This window comes from Phocoena sinus, chromosome 5, assembly GCF_008692025.1.
Source record: "Phocoena sinus isolate mPhoSin1 chromosome 5, mPhoSin1.pri, whole genome shotgun sequence".
NCBI classification, from domain to species: Eukaryota; Metazoa; Chordata; class Mammalia; order Artiodactyla; family Phocoenidae; genus Phocoena; species Phocoena sinus.
Genome location: NC_045767.1, coordinates 34,472,045 through 34,493,395, shown reverse-complemented (window position 1 = coordinate 34,493,395; position 21,351 = coordinate 34,472,045). Strand labels below are relative to the sequence as shown.

General features: G+C 37.0%; 1 protein-coding gene across 5 annotated transcripts in view; it reads right to left on the bottom strand.

Annotated features, from left to right (window-relative positions):
- The window catches only part of PPA2 (inorganic pyrophosphatase 2), a 99,720-nt gene that overhangs the window by 27,395 nt on the left and 50,974 nt on the right, over positions 1 to 21,351 (bottom strand). For all 5 annotated transcript variants that reach the window (XR_004349895.1, XM_032631828.1, XM_032631829.1 and 2 more), the window contains 2 exons: positions 3,620 to 3,747; positions 1,914 to 1,999 (listed from right to left, as the gene is read on the bottom strand). Coding sequence is in view for 4 of the 5 variants with exons in the window: in XM_032631828.1 (XP_032487719.1) it covers positions 1,914 to 1,999; positions 3,620 to 3,747 (214 nt within the window). In the remaining variant the exon portion in view is untranslated. The remainder of the gene's footprint in view (positions 1 to 1,913; positions 2,000 to 3,619; positions 3,748 to 21,351) is intronic.

Genomic DNA, 21,351 nt, shown 5'->3' with positions numbered 1-21,351 from the left:
TATAGAAAATCTAACCAGAGATGCTCTCTAGCTGTGCAGCTCAGGAAACCTGCGAACCATACAAGTCCCGTTAAAGATGGCAAAAGCTTTTCTGAAAGTATCATTAGGAAGGAGAGGAAAGCAACAGCAAGCAAATACCTCTTTGGGACAGTCAGAGGCCCCTCTTTTTAGAGAAGCCCATCACATTAATATCTGACTTAGAATATCTGACCATAAAGAAGAATTCAGTCTATTAGTTACTAGGATAGTGAGGGCTAGATGACATTTCATTACACCCAGTTTTCTTGTTAGTAAGTTGTACTATTTATGTTAGAAACAATTACCTAAATTTTAAGACTATGCTGAAAAAAAAGAGTATTCTATCAATACATAAAAGGTAAGAAAAATGGGAGGAGAAGATGGAGTCCACAGTGTTACTCTAGACTCAGGAGAAACAGAATCAGAAGCTATAATGCCCAAGCATTTCCAAGATGAGCCTCTGATGACGGATAAAATATTCCTTGAGACTGCCTAATTCTTTACTCCATATTACTTTATTCTAATGATTTCTTTAATGTCTCTCTTGATGCCCAGACTTTATGCCCCAGAAGGACAGGGACTCTATTTATTGTATTCACGGCAGCAACCCTCCCATCAGCACAGTACTTGGCAGTAGACCCTCAATCAGTATTTGCTGAAGAGTAAATGGCTTCCCACTTTCTCCTGATTCAAAGAGGACAATGAAGATGGGTAGGACTCTGCTCTCCAGAAAGACTGTGTACTTTTGCTTCCTAGTTAGGCTTACCAAGAGTCAGTTGTTTTTGTTTCCAAACTTTTTTTATGTCAGAGGTCTTTGGTATTACAATTTCATAATTAAAGCTGTAATTACGCCCATCGATGAAGGGAGTATGGAAAGAGAACTGTCTCTATGAACACCAAGTAGGCTCTAAAACCACTGAGGCTGTACACACTATCGAGGCTCTAAAAAGCCTCCATAAAGGTGAATCACTATAAAAACTTGGTATCAAATTAGGTGTGGTAAGACAACTGTAAAAGGTTAGAGAGGGCTTCCCTGGTGGCGCAGTGGTTGAGAGTCCGCCTGCCGATGCAGGGGACGCGGGTTCGTGCCCCGGTCCGGGAGGATCCCACATGCCGCGGAGCGGCTGGGCCCGTGAGCCATGGCTGCTGGGCCTGCGTGGCCGGAGCCTGTGCTCCGTGGCGGGAGAGGCCACAGCAGCGAGAGGCCCGTGTACCACAAAAAAAAAAAAAAAAAAAGGTTAGAGAAAAAGAACCCTAAAAATTTATAAGGGTTTTTAAGTGTAAGGAGTTTAAAGATTACAGGATTTGATCTTTACTTTCTATTATATATTACGTTAGGCTATATATAATCTATATGTAATCTATACAGAAAAGGTCTTAGCCCTATATCCACAGATTGATAAATGAATGTACATTTAAATGTTTTAAAGTAAAATAAAACGCTTGAGTTATATATGTTACTATTGTTTGATTCCCCTTAATCAGTTAGCTGGTGACCCAGATCACGTTGGATAAGAAGGCTTTTAACTGTTCTTACCAAGAAATGATGTGGTACTTATTACATAAATTAATCATATGTCTGCATGTTGAAAAGTCGCTGAAAAGCCACCTTTGCATATATTCACAGTGCATTATAATGAAATGCCTCTTTACTTGACAGTATACCGCACTAAATTATAAATTCCTTGGGAAAAGGGGTCATGTCAATTCCTAATTTCATAGTGCCCAGCACTTGGTAATGCCTTTCAAATAGGTGCTCTGTAAACATTTTTTAAATGAAAAAACATTTCAATTCTCTTAAAAAAAAAAATCAGATCTGAGCAGTATCATATGGCTCTTTAGTACCAGTTAGTAATAAAATAAAATAACTCTACATAGAAAAGACAAGTCCTTACCAATTTATAGCCCCTCCAGCACACTTCTCCATAAGCAATGCTTTCCAACATTCATGAGTAGATTTAATAACTTCAAGAGCAAAAGCCTAGTTAAAAACCAAAAACAGACACAGAAATCACATCATTATACTAACATGGAACTAGTCATAGTATGACAGTTAATTATTAAGAACATGAGCTCTGTAGTCAGGCAAACCTGAGTATAAATTCTCACACCCTTATTTACCAGCTGTGTGACTTTATGCAGATTACTTCATCTCATTGTATTAATTTATTCATCTATAATATGCAACGTAATGAAGATCATCTAAATCAAGGGTTGGCAAACTTGGGCCTGTGGGCCAAATCCAGCTCACCATGTGTTTTTGTAAATAAAGTTTTTATTGAGCACAGTCATGCCCATTCATCTGTGCATGGCCTCTGACTGCGTTAGTGCTACAATGGAAGAGTTGAGTAGTTGTGACAGAGACCATATGGCCTACAAAGTCTGTAATATTTACTTTCTGGTCCTTTACACAAAAAAGTTTGCCAACCCCTGATTTAAATCATAGAGTTGTTGAAAGAATAAATAAGATGTTGAATGTAAAGTGGTTAGCCTACTATCAATATCTTGCTTGTAAATAAGCATATACCTATTAATTTCACCTCATCAAAGATGTAAGTAGTCCAATTGCATAGCCGTTTTAGATTATCCACTGTCTGAAGGTAGTAAACCTCAACGTCTTCTAATTTTTTTTCTTAGTATGAATTCATATAGTTTCTAAAAATGCAAAATCAACAATAGATATAGATCTAGTGATACCATCTAAGGAAAACTTGCTTTATTTTTCCAAAGCAGAAAATTCTTTATATTTTTCCCCCCAAATGTTCCTAATTTTCCTTGTGAGAGATTACAGTCTAAAATAAGTTTTATATTTATATTTAAAAATCCTAGACAAAGCCCTCAAGATCTTAAGTGTTCTTTTAATGAACCTTTAAAAAATACTGGGTTCAGCAATAAACTCTTGTATAACAAAATACTTATTATAATTTTAAAGTTTTCACGACCATGGCTTACTTTACCTGCAAAACATACTTTATTTATTAGTACCACTTAAAGGTTGGTTTATAATGTGAAGTTTATATAGTGGCAGTAAGTTTAAAAGACATAGTCCATGTTTTTGACTTTAACTCTTTGGTCTGTTTCCTCCGTATGTGTCATATTAGAGCCACTTTCTGGTAACTTTGTGGTTTTCTAATAGAAAAATCCTCTGACAGTAAGATAATTCAAGTGCTGTCTTAATTGTTAAGCAGCTTAATTCAGCCATGGTAGGATGAACACTTAGGAGGGAAGCCCCTTTGGATCTGCATTAATGGTAAGTAACTTTCCCTTCTCTGGAGTAAGTAAATGGAAGGCTTTTCTTCATATACAATTTGCAGACTTAGACTGATCATGGAAATCCTTCATTTTCTGAGACGAAGGATTTATTGACAGATAAACAGATGCATATAGGTATTTATCAGCCTTACTGCTTTACTTAGAGAGATCTCCTAAAACTTTTTTAAAAATAAAAATGATAAAATAATGTCCTTAAATATGAAAGTCAGTAAAAAGCAATTTTGTTATCATACTATATACAAATGTTCACATATGAAATCCCCCAAAGTGAAAGAAATATTGTACAGGTATCACAGGCACATTTTAAAATAAAGATTATGAACTTCACCTTGTTCTTGAATTCCCCATTAAAAGCAAACTGGTTTTCTGGTTTTCCCTCTGGTATCTTATAAAATCTAAACCAATTAAGCGTAGCTTCTAAGTAACCAGGTTTGTACTTCTTAACATCTTCAATATCTGTAAGTGAAGAAACAAAAATACTTTTTGTTAAAAATCAAAATCTACTCCTATTAGTGGTAGAGCACTGGCCTGAGGGAGTCAGTCCAACCCTGCTGCTCACTAGCTGCATACTCATCAGCGGGTATCGTATCACCTCCGGACTTGCCTTTTCTTCCCCATGTAAAGTGTTACTCCTTCATTCCACAAACATTTCTTGAGCACCTTCAGATACCATGTAAGGAGTAGGGGATAAGTCAATGAAGACAACAAAGTTCTTTTCCTCAAGGAGCTCAAAGGTTTAATTAAAAAAACAAACATACAAAGCAACAGGCAGATAGACAACAAATTGTATTAAAGTGAGAAGATTAAGTGAGATATACTTAAGGACTGATGTCATTCTGAGGACAATGGGGGGCTTCGAGTAGGGAGAGTTACAACATCAGGATCCGTGTTTTATACGTACTAAGCCAAAGGATGCTGACAGTAGAATGGAGAGGGCAGCACCCAGAAGAGAACATACTACAGGTGGATGAGAAGGGTTTCATGCACTCCTAGACCAAATATTTAGTAAGTTTCTCATTATGTATCCGACACTGTTGTAAGCAGTGAAATAGAACAGGAATCAGAAACAAGTCCCTGCTCACATGCTTACATAGTAGGAAGAGACAGACAACAAATAAAGACACAAATACACAATTTAAGCGGTGAAAAGTCTGATGAAGAAAAATAAATCAGAGTAAGGAAGACAGAGAATGTGGTCAGGGTAATTTTAAACAGTGTTAACTGGATGGTTCAGAGTTTTTCATTTCAAATTAGTAATGATTTATAGGATTTACTTTTAAGTTCTATTACCATGTAAACACCTTAACCATTACATTTTGAAGACATTCATTTAAATATAATTGGAAATACTACTGTATTAGTAATAGGCCCCTCCCCCAAAAGAGGTCCCCAACGAATGTATCATTTCCAAAAATATCATTTCCAAAAGTATGAGAAATAACTAGATAAAACTAGAAGTCTTTACTCTCCACTAGACTGTGGCTTAAGGGAAATTTAGCATAGTCCTTTATTCACAGTATATTATGGCAAATGACAAACAGACTTAGCACCACTTGGAGCATTAGAAAGCTATAACTAAAACCAGGAGATGACACCAAGCATAGGGATAATTTAAAGATCACTTGGTTTCAGACATGCTCATGCAAGCCTTGTGGGAATCCTCACTCACTAGGCATGACAGGAAAAGGTAAGAACTTTGCAGGCATGGGTTGAACAGACAGGAATTATCCTTTTCCTTTTTATCCTTGCCTTGTGCCTGTTAGGTAAAGGTTTAGCAAGAGTGACAGGTGTCTCCAAAGGCCAGGTGTTTCACATAAGTGAAATAAGTGTGGTAAGGCAGAGACCATAGAAATGGCAGAGACTATGGCAAATAAAAGACTGAGTATGCGGCCTAAAGGCACGCAAATCTAAAATTTTAAAATATGTCAATGGGCCACACATCTATCTAAAGTAATTCTGGAGCAAACTGCAGAAATGTTACAACTAACTAAGGGAAAAAAGAATCACTTGAAACTGAACACAGGTTAAGTAAGTGATGGAAGATGTTTAAAACAGTGAATTCTAAAGATTAAGATCACATCTTTTTAATATTATACACTGTATCCTCGGTACAGAGTTCTTTGTTATGCCCCAAATGGAACATTCAATAAAGATTTCAGCTAATTAAATTCTGATTATTTTTCCTCTTTACCTTATAAAAAGAGCTTCCTTCTAAAGTGAGCTTTCTATTGACCATCTTCCGACATCCTATCTCATTTTTACAAAAATAAATCTCTGAAATTAACTGAGTTCCTCCAATTCACTGTTTTCTTACTCAGAGGAAAAAAATATCTCTTAGTCCACTGAAGGTGAGCAACCAGAAATGCACTTTAATCAATGTCCAAAATAAATAATTTTCTATTACTTAAATCTGATTTATGACATCATTATATTTGCCCAGTCTACCACTTCCTGTTCCACTGCATAAACCTTTTTTTTTTTTTTTTGATAATTGCTTTTTAACACACTGATTTCAAATAAGAAAGGAAAAACGAAGTTATCCAGTATCTACCTCAGCTGGCAAGGTTTTCCCTTCAGAAGTTATGAAGGGAACCTGTTAAGAAAAGACATCAATAATAAAAAACCTGAACATTTAATAATGGCAATAAGAAGTGTAACTCTACAAATATAAGCTAAACTTTTCCATTCTCAATTAATTAAACCCTGGGGAATAAACAGCTGCACTTTCACAAAAAAATAAAACATTTTAAATACGCAATTTAAATATTTTTAAAACCTCAATAGCAAATGCCTCAAGCCAAAACCTTATATGCAATACCAACAGTCAGTTCAATGAATTACCAAAAATATGAAAAATTCCACCTGAAGTCTATAAACTGACTTACACAGTTCATAAAAGATTTTTATATAAATAACCTCATTTCTTCCTCATAAAACTCCTGAGAGTTGTGAGGAGTAAGTAAATTCACATTAAACTTAAGAAAACTACAGCTAGGGGGGACCCTGAAGATGGCGGAAGAGTAAGACGCGGAGATCGCCTTCCTCCCCATGGATACACCAGAAATACATCCACACGTGGAACAACTCCTACAGAACTCCTACTGAAGGCTGGCAGAAGACCTCAGACCTCCCAAAAGGCAAGAAACTCCCCACGTAACTGGGTAGGGCAAAAGAAAAAACAGAGACAAAAGAATAAGGACGGCACCTGCACCAGTGGGAGGGAGCTGTGAAGGAGGAAAAGTTTCCACACACTAGGAAGCCCCTCCGCGGGCGGAGACTGCGGGAGGCAGAGGGGGGAGTTTCGGGACCGCGGAGTAGTGCACAGCGACGAGTGCGGAGGGCAAAGCGGGGAGATTCCTGCACAGACGATCGGTGCTGACCGGCACTCACCAGCCCGAGTGGCTTGTCTGCTCACCCGCCGGGGCGGGCGGGGCTGCGAGCTGAGGCTCGGGTTTTGGTTTTGGACGGAGCTCAGGGAGAGGACTGGGGTTGGCGGCTTGAACACAGCCTGAAGGGGTTAGTGCACCACGACTAGCCGGGAGGGAGTTCGGGGAAAAGCCTGCACCGGCCGAAGAGGCAAGAGACTTTTTCTTCCCTCTTTGTTTCCTGGTGCGCGAGGAGAGGGGTTTAAGAGCGCTGCTTAAAGGAACTCCAGAGACGGGCGCGAGCCGCGGCTAAAAGCGCGAACCCCAGAGACGGGCGCGAGCCCCCGAGACGGGCGCGAGCCGCGGCTGAAAGCGCAAACCCCAGAGACGGGCGCGAGCCGCGGCTAAAACCGCGGACCCCAGAGACGGGCGGGAGACGCTAAGGCTGCTGCTGCCGCCACCAAGGGGCCTGTGTGCGAGCACAGGTCACTCTCCACACCCCTCTTCCGCGGAGCCTGTGCAGCCCGCCACTGCCAGGTTCCCGGGATCCAGGGACAACTTCCCCGGGAGTACGCACAGCGGGCCTCAGGCTGGTGCAACGTCACGCCGGCCTCTGCCGCAACGTCACGCTGCCTCTGCCGCCGCAGGCCCGCCCCGCACGTAGTGCCCCTCCTACCCCCATCCCCCAACCCCCGGCCTGAGTGAGCCGGAGGCCCCGAATCAGCGGCTCCTTTAACCCCGTCCTGTCTGAGAGAAAAAACAGACGCCCTCCAGCGACCTACACGCAGAGGCAGGGCCAAATCCAAAGCTGAGCTCCTGTGAGCTGTGAGAACAAAGAAGAGAAAGGGAAATCTCTCCCAGCAGCCACAGAAGCAGCGGATTAAAGCTCCACAATCAATTTGATATACCCTGCATCTGTGGAATACCTGAATAGACAAGGAATGATCCCAAATTGAAGAGGTGGAATTTAGGAGCGAGATCTATGATTTTTTTCCCTTTTCCTCTTTTTGTGAGTGTGTACGTGTATGCTTCTGTGTGAGATCCTGTCTGTATACTCTTGCTTCCACCATTTGTCCTAGGGCTCTATCCGTCCATGACTTTTTTTAAAAAATTCTTTTTCTTAATAATTAAGTTTAATTGTAATAACTTTATTATACTTTACCTTCGTTCTTTCTTTCTTTCCTTCCTTCCTTCCCTCCATTAGACAACGAATCACCCCAAATTGAGGAGGTGGTCTCAGGGAGCAGGATTTATGATTTTTCCCCCTTTACCTCTTTTTGTGAAGGTGTATGTGTATGCTTCTGTGTAAGATTTTCTCTGTATAGCTTTGCTTCCAACATTTGTCCTAAGGTTCTATCCGTCCCTTTTTTTTTTTTTTCTAAATATTTTTTAATTCAATAACTATATTATACTTTATTTTATTTTTACTGTATCATCTTTCTTTCTGTCTTTTTTCCTTCTTTCCCTCCTTCCTTCCTTCCTCCCTCCCTCCCTCCCTCCTTTCTTTCCTTCTTTGCTTCTTTCTTCCTTCCTTCCTTTCCTCCTTTCCTTCTTTCTTTACTCATACTTCTACTAATTCTCCCTACTTTTTCTCCCTTTTATTCTGAGCTGTGTGGATGAAAGGCTCTTGGTGCTCCAGCCAGGAGTCAGGGCTCTGCCTCTGAGGTAGGAGAGCCAACTTCAGGACACTGGTCAACAAGAGACCTCCCAGCTCCACATAATATTAAACGGTGGAAATATCCCAGAGACCTCCATCTTAACACCAGCACCCAGCTTCACGCAACGACCAGCAAGCCACAGTGCTGGACAACCTATGCCAAACAACTAGCAAAACAGGAACACAACCCCACCCATTAGCAGAGAGGCTGCCTAAAATCATAATAAGGCCACAGACACCCCAAAACACACCACCAGACGTGAACCTGCCCACTAGAGAGACAAGATCCAGCCTCATCCAGCACAACACAGGCACTAGTCCCCTCCACCAGGAAGCCTACACAACCCACTGAAACAACCTTAGCCACTGGAGACAGACATCAAAAACAACGGGAACTACGAAAGTGCAGCCTGCAAAAAGGAGACCCCAAACACAGTAAGATAAGCAAAATGAGAAGACAGAAAAACACACAGCAGATGAAGGAGCAAGATAAAAACCCACCAGACCTAACAAATGAAGAGGAAATAGGCAATCTACCTGAAAAAGAATTCAGAATAATGATAGTAAGGATGATCTGAAATCTTGGAAGTAGAATGGACAAAATGCAAGAAACAGTTAACAAGGACCTACAAGAACTAAAGATGAAACAAGCAACGATGAACAATGCAATAAATGAAATTAAAATCACTCTAGATAGGATCAATAGCAGAATAACTGAGGCAGAAGAACGGATAAGTGACCTGGAAGATAAAGTAGTGGAAATAACTACTGCAGAGCAGAATAAAGAAAAAAGAATGAAAAGAACTGAGGACAGTCTCAGAGACCTCTGGGACAACATGAAACGCACCAACATTCGAATTATAGGGGTTCCAGAAGAAGAAGAAAGAAAGAAAGGGACTGAGAAAATATTTGAAGAGATTATAGTTGAAAACTTCCCTAATATGGGAAAGGAAATAGTTAATCAAGTCCAGGAAGCACAGAGGGTCCCATACAGGATAAATACAAGGAGAAACACGCCAAGACACATATTAATCAAACTGTCAAAAATTAAATACAAAGAAAGCATATTAAAAGCAGCAAGGGAAAAACAACAAATAACACACAAGGGAATCCCCATAAGGTTAACAGCTGATCTCTCAGCAGAAACCCTACAAGCCAGAAGGGAGTGGCAGGACATACTGAAAGTGATGAAGGAGAATAGCCTGCAACCAAGACTACTCTACCCAGCAAGGATCTCATTCACATTTGATGGAGAAATTAAAACCTTTACAGACAAGCAAAAGCTGAGAGAGTTCAGCACCACCAAACCAGCTTTACAACAAATGCTAAAGGAACTTCTCTAGACACGAAACACAAGAGAAGGAAATGACCTATAGTAGCGAACCCAAAACAATATATAAAATGGAAATAGGAACATACATATCGATAATTACCTTAAATGTAAATGGACTAAATGCTCCCACCAAAAGACACAGATTGGCTGAATGGATACAAAAACAAGACCCTTATATATGCTGTCTACAAGAGACCCACTTCAGAACTAGAGACACATACAGACTGAAAGTAAGGGGATGGAAAAAGATATTCCATGCAAATGGAAACCAAAAGAAAGCTGGAGTAGCAATTCTCATATCAGACAAAATAGACTTTAAAATAAGGACTATTAAAAGGGACAAAGAAGGACACTACATAATGATCAAGGGATCGATCCAAGAAGAAGATATAACAATTGTAAATATTTATGCACCCAACATAGGAGCACCTCAATACATAAGGCAAATACTAACAACCATAAAAGGGGAGATCAACAGTAACACATTCATAGTAGGGGATTTTAACACCCCACTTTCACCCATGGACAGACCATTCAAAATGAAAATAAATAAGGAAACACAAGCTTTAAATGATACATTAAACAAGATGGACTTAATTGATATTTATAGGACACTCCATCCAAAAACAACAGAATACACATTTTTCTCAAGTGCTCATGGAACATTCTCCAGGATAGATCATATCTTGGGTCACAAATCAAGCCTTGGTAAATTTAAGAAAACTGAAATTGTATCAAGTATCTTTTCTGACCACAACGCCATGAGACTAGATATCAATTACAGGAAAAGATCTTTAAAAAATACAAACACATGGAGGCTAAACAATACACTACTTAATAATGAAGTGATCACTGAAGAAATCAAAGAGGAAATAAAAAAATACCTAGAAACAAATGACAATGGAGACACAACGACCCAAAACCTATGGGATGCAGCAAAAGCAGTTCTAAGGGGGAAGTTTATAGCAATACAAGCCCACCTTAAGAAGCAGGAAACATCTCGAATAAACAACCTAACCTTGCACCTCAAGCAATTAGAGAAAGAAGAACAAAAAAACCCCAAAGCTAGCAGAAGGAAAGAAATCATAAAAATCAGATCAGAAATAAATGAAAAAGAAATGAAGGAAACAATAGCAAAGATCAATAAAACTAAAAGCTGGTTCTTTGAGAAGATAAACAAAATAGATAAACCACTAGCCAGACTCATCAAGAAAAAAAGGGAGAAGACTCAAATCAATAGAATTAGAAATGAAAAAGGAGAAGTAACAACTGACACTGCAGAAATAAAAAAAATCATGAGAGATTACTACAAGCAACTCTATGCCAATAAAATGGACAATCTGGAAGAAATGGACAAATTCTTAGAAATGCACAACCTGCCAAGACTGAATCAGGAAGAAATAGAAAATATGAACAGACCAATCACAAGCACTGAAATTGAAACTGTGATTAAAAACCTTCCAACAAACAAAAGCCCAGGACCAGATGGCTTCACAGGTGAATTCTATCAAACGTTTAGAGAAGAGCTAACACCTATCCTTCTCGAACTCTTCCAAAATATAGCAGAGGGAGGAACACTCCCAAATTCCTTCTACGAAGCCACCATCACCTTGATACCAAAACCAGACAAGGATGTCACAAAGAAAGAAAACTACAGGCCAATATCACTGATGAACATAGATGCAAAAATCCTCAACAAAATACTAGCAAACAGAATCCAACAGCACATTAAAAGGATCATACACCATGATCAAGTGGGGTTTATTCCAGGAATGCAAGGATTCTTCAATATACGCAAATCTATCAATGTGATAAACCATATTAACAAATTGAAGGAGAAAAACCATATGATCATCTCAATAGATGCAGAGAAAGCTTTCGACAAAATTCAACACCCATTTATGATAAAAACCCTCCAGAAAGTAGGCATAGAGGGAACTTTCCTAAACATAATAAAAGCCATATATGAGAAGCCCACAGCAAACATCATCCTCAATGGTGAAAAACTGAAAGCATTTCCACTAAGATCAGGAACAAGACAAGGTTGCCCACTCTCACCACTCTTATTCAACATAGTTTTGGAAGTTTTAGCCACAGCAATCAGAGAAGAAAAGGAAATAAAAGGAATCCAAATCGGAAAAGAAGAAGTAAAGCTGTCACTGTTTGCAGATGACATGATACTATACATAGAGAATCCTAAAGATGCTACCAGAAAACTACTAGAGCTAATCAATGAATTTGGTAAAGTAGCAGGATACAAAATTAATGCACAGAAATCTCTGGCATTCCTATATACTAATGATGAAAAATCTGAAAGTGAAATCAAGAAAACACTCCCATTTACCATTGCAACAAAAAGAATAAAATATCTAGGAATAAACCTACCTAAGGATACGAAAGACCTGTATGCAGAAAATTATAAGACACTGATGAAAGAAATTAAAGATGATACAAATAGATGGAGAGATATACCATGTTCTTGGATGGGAAGAATCAACATTGTGAAAATGACTCTACTACCCAAAGCAATCTACAGATTCAATGCAATCCCTATCAAACTACCACTGGCATTTTTCACAGAACTAGAACAAAAAATTTCGCAATTTGTATGGAAACACAAAAGACCCCGAATAGCCAAAGCAATCATGAGAACGAAAAAAGGAGCTGGAGGAATCAGGCTCCCTGACTTCAGACTATACTACAAAGCAACAGTAATCAAGACAGTATGGTACTGGCACAAAAACAGAAAGATAGATCAGTGGAACAGGATAGAAAGCCCAGAGATAAACCCACGCACATATGGACACCTTATCTTTGATAAAGGAGGCAGGAATGTACAGTGCAGAAAGGACAGCCTCTTCAATAAATGGTGCTGGGAAAACTGGACAGGTACATGTAAAAGTATGAGATTAGATCACTCCCTAACACCATACACAAAAATAAGCTCAAAATGGATTAAAGACCTAAATGTAAGGCCAGAAACTATCAAACTCTTAGAAGAAAACATAGGAAGAACACTCTATGACATAAATCACAGCAAGATCCTTTCTGACCCACCTCCTAGAGTAATGGAAATAAAAACAAAAATAAACAAATGGGACCTAATGAAACTTCAAAGCTTTTGCACAGCAAAGGAAACCATAACCAAGACCAAAAGACAACCCTCAGAATGGGAGAAATCATTTGCAAATGAAGCAACTGACAAAGGATTAATCTCCAAAATTTACAAGCAGCTCATGCAGCTCAATAACAAAAAAACAAACAACCCCATCCAAAAATGGGCAGAAGACCTCAATAGACATTTCTCCAAAGAAGATATACAGAATGCCAACAAACACATGAAAGAATGCTCAACATCATTAATCATTAGAGAAATGCAAATCAAAACTACAATGAGATATCATCTCACACCAGTCAGAATGGCCATCATCAAAAAATCTAGAAACAATAAATGCTGGAGAGGGTGTGGAGGAAAGGGGACACTCTTGCACTGCTGGTGGGAATGTGAATTGGTTCAGCCACTGTGGAGAACAGTATGGAGGTTCCTTAAAAAACTACAAATAGAATTACCATATGACCCAGCAATCCCACTACTTGGCATATACCCTGAGAAAACCAAAATTCAAAAAGAGTCATGTACCAAAATGTTCATTGCAGCTCTATTTACAATAGCCAGGACATGGAAACAACCTAAGCGCCCATCATCGGATGAATGGATAAAGAAGATGTGGCACATATACACAATGGAATATTACTCAGCCTTAAAAAGAAATGAAATTGAGCTATTTGTAATGAGATGGATAGACCTAGAGTCTGTCATACAGAGTGAAGTAAGTCAGAAAGAAAAAGACAAATACCGTATGCTAACACATATATATGGAATTTAAGGGAAAAAAATGTCATGAAGAACCTAGGGGTAAGATAGGAATAAAGACGCAGACCTACTGGAGAACGGACTTGAGGGTATGGGGAGGGGGAGGGGTGAGTTTTGACAGGGCGAGAGAGAGTCATGGACATATACACACTAACAAACGTAGTAAGGTAGATAGCTGGGGGGAAGCAGCCGCAAGGCACAGGGATATTAGCTCGGTGCTTTGTGACAGCCTGGAAGGGTGGGATGGGGAGAGTGGGAGGGAGGGAGACGCAAGAGGGAAGACATATGGGAACATATGTATATGTATAGCTGATTCACTTTGTTATAAAGCAGAAACTAACACACCATTGTAAAGCAATTATACCCCAATAAAGATGTTTAAAAAAAAAAAAAAATAAAATAGAAAAAAAAAAAAAAAAAAAAGAAAACTACAGCTAAGGAAAGGTAAAAGGGACTTCCCTGGTGGCACAGTGGTTAAGAATCCGCCTACCAATGCAGGTGACATGGGTTCAAGCCCTGGTCCAGGAAGATCCCACAAGCCACGGAGCAACTAAGCCGGTGAGTCACAACTACTGACCTGCGCTCTAGAGCCTGTGAGCCACAACTACTGAGCCTGCGTGCCACAATTGAAGCCCGCGCGCCTAGAGCTCACGCTTCACAACAAGAGAAGCCACTGCAATGAGAAGCCCGCACACCACAACGAAGAGTAGCCCCTGCTCGCCGCAACTTGAGAAAGCCCGTGCGCAGCAACAAAGACCCAATGCAGCCAAAAATTAATTAATTAATTAATTTTTAAAAAAAGAAAATGTAAAAGATTTGTCAAAATGTTGCCAACTCATTCATGGTAGAACTAGTATTATATAAATACAAGTCCTCTAATTCCATGAATTCTGACTTTTCTTCTATATTGCACATAAATAATTTGCCACAGGTTTATTTATATTAGTTTTTATGTGTAGATGTATTTTTATTTTGAGTTTATTGTGGGAAAATATACGTAACATAAAATTTACCATTTTTAAGTGTTTGATTCAAGGGCATTAAGTACCTCCACAATGTTGCACAACCATCATTATTATCTAACTCCAGAATTTTTTCATTAGATATATTTTTTATAATATATGTTATTTTAAGAAAAGCAGCGATTCTCTAGTAGTCATTTATTTCCACTCTTGGAATTAATTTTATTGAAAGTTTCTACTAGAGATAATTATATAATTTATTTTCAAGATGAACTAATCCAACAATAAAAGAATAATCTAGAAGAGCTCTTTTATATAATCAAGCTAAGCTTATTTCAGTTTCAGTTTTTAACTACAATTAAACTCTCTTAATCGAGATCTACTTGATCAATTAGCCAGACGATTAACAAAGACTCTCCACTTCTGTAAATATTCTGCCTGATGTCCACAGTGGTCTGTCTGCTGAGTCTGACAGACAGCTCTAGAATGAAGCCCACACTTGGCTCCCACCAGTTAAGTTTTAGCCTTAGCAAGCAGGTATGTTTATTCCCAAAACAGTCATGCCAACTGCATCTGTTGTTATAATTATGAGATTTAATAAAAATTATATAAGGCAGTGACTTTATCAGTACAAAAAAAATGAGATTTTGTTTCTATGAAAGTAACTTGAATGTTTTTAAAAGAATTCAATAAAAGAGACTGCTAAAAATATCTGCTGTCGGGGCTTCCCTGGTTGCGCAGTGGTTAAGAGTCCGCCTGCCGATGCAGGGGACACGGGTTCGTGCCCCGGTCAGGGAAGATCCCACATGCCATGGAGCGGCTGGGCCCGTGAGCCATGGCCGCTGAGCCTGCGCGTCCGGAGCCTGTGCTCCGCAACGGGAGAGGCCAGAACAGTGAGAGGCCCGCGTACCGCAAAAAAAAAAAAAAAAAAAAAAATCTTCTGTCAAAGTAGGCCTGGGTCAGTTAAAGATGAGATAAAGATGTAAAAATTTACAATTAAACATGTCGATTGATCTGCAAATGAGGTGGGGAAGAGGATTTTAGATATGAGAGATCAGGGACAGCCTCTGACAAAAAGTATTTTAGTAAATTCTTAGATGAAGTGTGGGAGCAGCTCATTCACATAGGCAGAAGAGGAGTTCTGGGAGGAAGACTGTGCCAATCAATACTCTGAGGTACGAGTGTGCATCAAACGTTTAAGGAAGACAAGACCCTGCGTTTAGAGCAGGGTGAAGTAAGAGTATTAGGAGATGAGATTATAGAAGCAGTCACATAGGAGTCTAAGGGCCAGACTAGGGACTTGGCTTTGCGATGAGAAGCCACTACAGGATTCTGGGCAGAGTATGTGTTGCATGAAGAATTCTAGCTGCCGTGTAGGGAAAAGACCGTGGAGAGGAAGAAGTGGAAGCAGGAAATCCAATATGAGGCGAAATGTGATGAGGGCTTTGATTATTGTAGTTGTATGGAGGTGGTGACAAATGGTCAGTTTTGGATATTATTAGAAAGCAGAACTGAGAAGAATTACCAGTTAAAGAAAAAATTAAAAACAACAAAACCCAGTAAAGATCAGACTTACGTAAAATTTAAAGTATCAAAGAGCTAAAAAGGACTAGTCTGTAACATTAAGTAGCAGTTTAAATTATAATACAACTAAATGCAGTCACCTAAATATATATTACCTATTTTTTTAGTTTCATAAAAGGTGTCATAACTTCTGACAAACAGTGTACAGCCATGATTTACTTTATAAAAGAGCTGTTTCCAAATTTGAAAGTTTAATTAACAAAGACTATATATAGTCTCCTTAAGGGAATTTTTATATTAAAACTAAAAATACATGATTTATAAATAACCATAGTTCTATATAAAACCACTGGAAATTTTGTAAATTTCTTTATTAAATGCTAGGTAAAAAGCAAAACAGAAAATAATGATGTAATATAACAAAATTTAAAGTTCAATTTGGCTTTTCAAAATCCAGAGTTCTCCATTTTAATTTAGTTTGTCTTAACTAATTTTGATTTAGAAATTTATAAAAGCAGAGAAATTAAGCTAAAATATCTTAGTCAAAACCTACCACTTTATCTCTGTAGATGTGAGAGGATCATAACACTTTTCACTTTTTAAAAGCAATCTTTATGACTTATCTTTTTCTTTCGAGATACTGTATACCTTTCAACATGTAATCAAGTTTCTTTTCAGTATAAACCAATTCACTTGTTTCTAAAACGTAACTGAATATCACAAACTGTAATCTATTAAGAAAAAAAAAGGTTTGATAATTGACTTTCTTTCTAATATTTACTATAAAAAAATACATTCTCTTATGCCAGGAGTAGCTTCTAATCACAGGTGTTTGTCAAGACTTCCATTTTACCCAGATTTCAGACTTAAACACACTTTAATACTCTATTTTTGCCAAATAAGCAAACAGTAATGATGTAAATGAGGTAAAAAATTCAGTTGATAAGGCTCATTTTATACATACAGCCCATGAACAATATGAGAGAGAAAGAGAGAGAGAGAGAGAGAGAGAGACAAATCTAACCTATGTCATATTTTTACTCTGGAGACTTATCAAAGACACAATGAACTTTAAAAGTAATTATTTACCAAAAACAAAAAAAAGTAAGAAATTTTAATCATGAGAAAATCTTAACACATTCTATAATAAATACCTTTAAGATATTTATTGATATTATTATATTATGTAATATTAATAATATATATTAATATTCTAATTAATTAATATTAAATATTTTAAATAATTTAAATTACTCTCTTGCCTACCCAGAAAGAACCATGTCAAGTCCCCCCAACTTTTGATATAATTAAATATTGGATATTAAAAACAAACAATAAAGGAAAAACACACTCTTACTTACTAATAAATAACTTCTTGGTACAAAAGAAAATCAAAAGAAATCAATCCTGAGAGGACCCCTACAAACAAGGATTTTAAAGTAGTTATTATGAATATGTTCAAGGACGTTCAGGAAAATATGGTCACAATGCATGAACATGTGGAGATCTCAGTTGAGGAATAAAAACTATGAAACTATCAAAAACAACAACAAAAAACAAATGAGGGAGTATCTGAAATGAAAAATCATGAATTTAATAGCAGAACTTGGATATGGCAGAAATAAATCAGGTAAGTAGAAGTCAGATTAATAGAAATCATGGAGTCTAAAGAACAGTAAGGAAGAAAGACTGAAAAGACATGAGAGTTTCAGTGACCTGTGAGACAATTAAGAGTGGTCTAAATACAGCATACACAAAAATTAACTCGAAATGGATTAAATACTTGAATATAACATCTGAAATTTTAAACTTCCTAGAGGAAAACATAGGCTGTAACCTCACTGACATCAGCCTTAATGATGTTTTTGTGGATTTAACTTCAAAGGCAAGGGAAACAAAAGCAAAAATAAATAAATGGGACTACATCAAACTAAAAAGCTTTTTTGTGCAGCAAAGGAAACCATCATCAAAATGAAAAGGCAACCTAATGAATGGAAGAAGATATTTGCTAGTCATATATCTGATAATGGGCTAATATCCAAAATATATCAAGAACTCATAAAACTCAACAACAAACCCAATTCAAAACTGGACAGAGGATCTGAATAGACATTTTCCCAAAGAAGACATACAGATGGTCAACAGGCACATGAAAACATGTTCAACATCACTAATTATCAGGGAAATGCAAATCAAAGCCACAATGAGATATCACCTCACACCTGTTAGAATGGCTATTCTCAAAAAGACAAGAAATAACAAATGTTGGAGAGAATGTAGAGAAAAGGGAGCCCTTGTGCACTGTTGGTAGGACTGTAATTTGGTGTAGGCACTATAGAAAACAGTATGGAGATTTCTGAAAAAATTAAGAATAGAAAAGCCATATGATCTAGCTAATCCACTTATGGGTATTTACCCAAAAAATATGAAAACACTAATTTGAAGAGACATATACACCCCTACGTTCACTGCAGCATTATTTACAATAGCCAAGATATGGAAACAACTCAAGTGTCCATCAACAGATGAATGGATAAAGAAGATGTCTTATATAAACATAAACATAATACTACTTGGAAATAAAAATGAATGAAATCCTGCCATTTGCAACAACATGGATGGACCTCAAAGGTATTATGCTAAGTAAATAAGTCAGAGGGAGAAAGACAAATACTGTATAATTTCACTGACATGTGGAATCTAAACAAAACAAAACAAACAAATAAAACAAAAACAAACTCATAGATACAGAGATTAGGTTAACGGTTACCAGAGGGGAAGGGGTTGAGGGGTGACTGAAGTGGGTGAAGAGGGTCAATGGTTTGGTGGTGGATGGCAACTGGACTTGTCATGGTGATCACTTTGTAGTGAATACAGATGTCAAATTATAATGATGTACACCTGAAATTTATATAATAATAATTTTTAAAGTGGTCTAAAATATGTTATGAGTCTCAGAATGAAGGTAGAAAATATGGCCTGAAAACAATGTGAAAATATAACAGTAAATAATTTCCCAAATGTGGCAAAAACATGAACTTACAGATCTGCAAAGTTCAGGATATCCTAAGGAGGACAAATAAATATAAAGGAAAGACCACCTTAGCATATCACAGAAAAATTGCTGAAATCCAAAAATGAGGAGAAAACCTTTAAAACAGTCTAATAAAAACAATATATTATACACTAAGTTAACAACACACTGTTGACTTATCAAAAACAATGCAGGCCAAAAGAAAATGGAAAATCTTTACAAAAAAACCCTGTAACTCAAAATTCTACATCCAGTGAAAGTATACTTCCAAAACAAAGTCAAGAAAAGACAGATCAATGAAAATGGAGAGAATTCATCGCCAAAAGAACTGCACTACAAAAAATGCTAAAGTTGAAGGGAAATAACACCAGATGGAAACTACAGATTTTCAGGAAGTAATAAAATATATGGGTAAAAAAATGGCAAAACATGGGTTAAATATAATAGAATACATATGTGTGTGTGTGTTTTTCCTCTTAATTTTTTTAAAAGGCATTTTATTGTTTAAGACAATATGAAACCAAAGCACAATGGATGGAGGTTCTGGGACCAACTGGATCTCTCATACAACTTGCTGGCAGAAATGCAAAATGGTATATAAAGTCACTTTAGTAAAGTTTGACAGTTTCTTACAATGTTAAGAATATAATTACCCACTGACCTATAACCCTATTCTCAGGTATTTCCTCAAGAGAAATGAAAACATAGGTTCACACAAAGACCTATATATTTGAATGTTCATAGCAGCTTTATTTGTATTAGCCCCAAACTCAAAACCCAAATTTCTGTCAACAGGTGGATGGATAAACTGCAGTGTATCTACACAATGGAAACTATTCAGCGACAAAATAGAACAAACTACACTGATCACACACAATATGTATGAATCCCTACAGCACTGCAAATACCAAAAAGTACTTGTCCTTAGCAATGTACAGGTAACTCCAAAGAAACATAACTACAATTGTTAAAAATGCCAAAAATTTAAGTACAAATGTTTTCTCACTTTAAAATAAGTGAAAATGGACTATTTTGAAGGTATTTTCAAACTGTGCTCAAAACATTCAGTTTTTATCAATATATATATGCATACATTCATTTATTCATCAATTAAAAAAAAATTACCAAGCACCTATAACATGCCAGACACTAAACAAAGCTTTTGTAGTGGAAAAATTAAATACCTAGAAACAAACCGAACATAAAATGTAAGACCTTCATTAGTAAATCTACATCAATTTTCTAAAAGATAAACAAGAAAACCTGAATAACTAGAGAAATATATAAACATATCACGCTCATTACTGCAAAATTTAATATTTTAAAGAGAGCAGAAATCCCTGACAATTAATTCCAAAAATTTGCCCAGAAGAATATATGCATTAGAAAAAAACCAAACAACTTGGAAAATGTAGAACAAAAGGAGGATTTGCCTTCTATATGTTTTATTATGAGGCTGTTGTAATTAAAATAATGTGGCACTAGCACAGAAATAGATCACTGACACCAAAGGGAATCCAGAAGCAGACTATCTGTATAAATAAGAATGCAATATACAATAAAGGAGACATTTCAAAAAAGGGGGAAGAGAAAAGATTTTTCTGTTAAGAGGTGATGAAAAAATTATTTATATGGAAAAAATAAATTCCACATGGATTAAAGATCCAAGTGTAAAAAAATTAAAACATAAAAGAATAAAAAAAAATAAGGAAAAACAACTTTGTGACTATGGGGTAAGAAATCCTTACATAAGAATCAAAATGCTAAAGTCACATATAAAAATGATTGACAAAATGCAATACGTCAGAATTTAAAATGCCTGTAAGACAAAAGGCAACACAGCTTCTCTGAAGATAGGGAGAAAATATTTGCAACCTAAATAATAAAGAATATCCAAAATATCTAAGCAACTCCCAAATATCAAAAGAATATGTCAACTCAATAGAAAAATGGAGGGCACCATGCATAGGCAATTCACAGAAGGGAAGATACAACTAGCCAATAAATATATGAAAAAGATGCTCCATCCAAGCATTAAGCAGAAAAATGTAAAATTAAAACAAAATACCATTTTCATCTATTAGATTGGCAAAAAAAAAACCTTTTAAAGGCTCAGTAATAGTATGTCATTGAAGCTTCAAAACCTGTAAATTAGGCATTATTTATTTCCTTTATGTAAATTAGGAAACTGGGACTCCATGAGGTTAAGTAATTGGCTCAAGATCTTAAAGGGAATAGAGTAACCTCAATATAGAGTTGACCCTTGAACAACATGGGTTTGAACTGTGCAGGTCCACTTATACATGGGTTC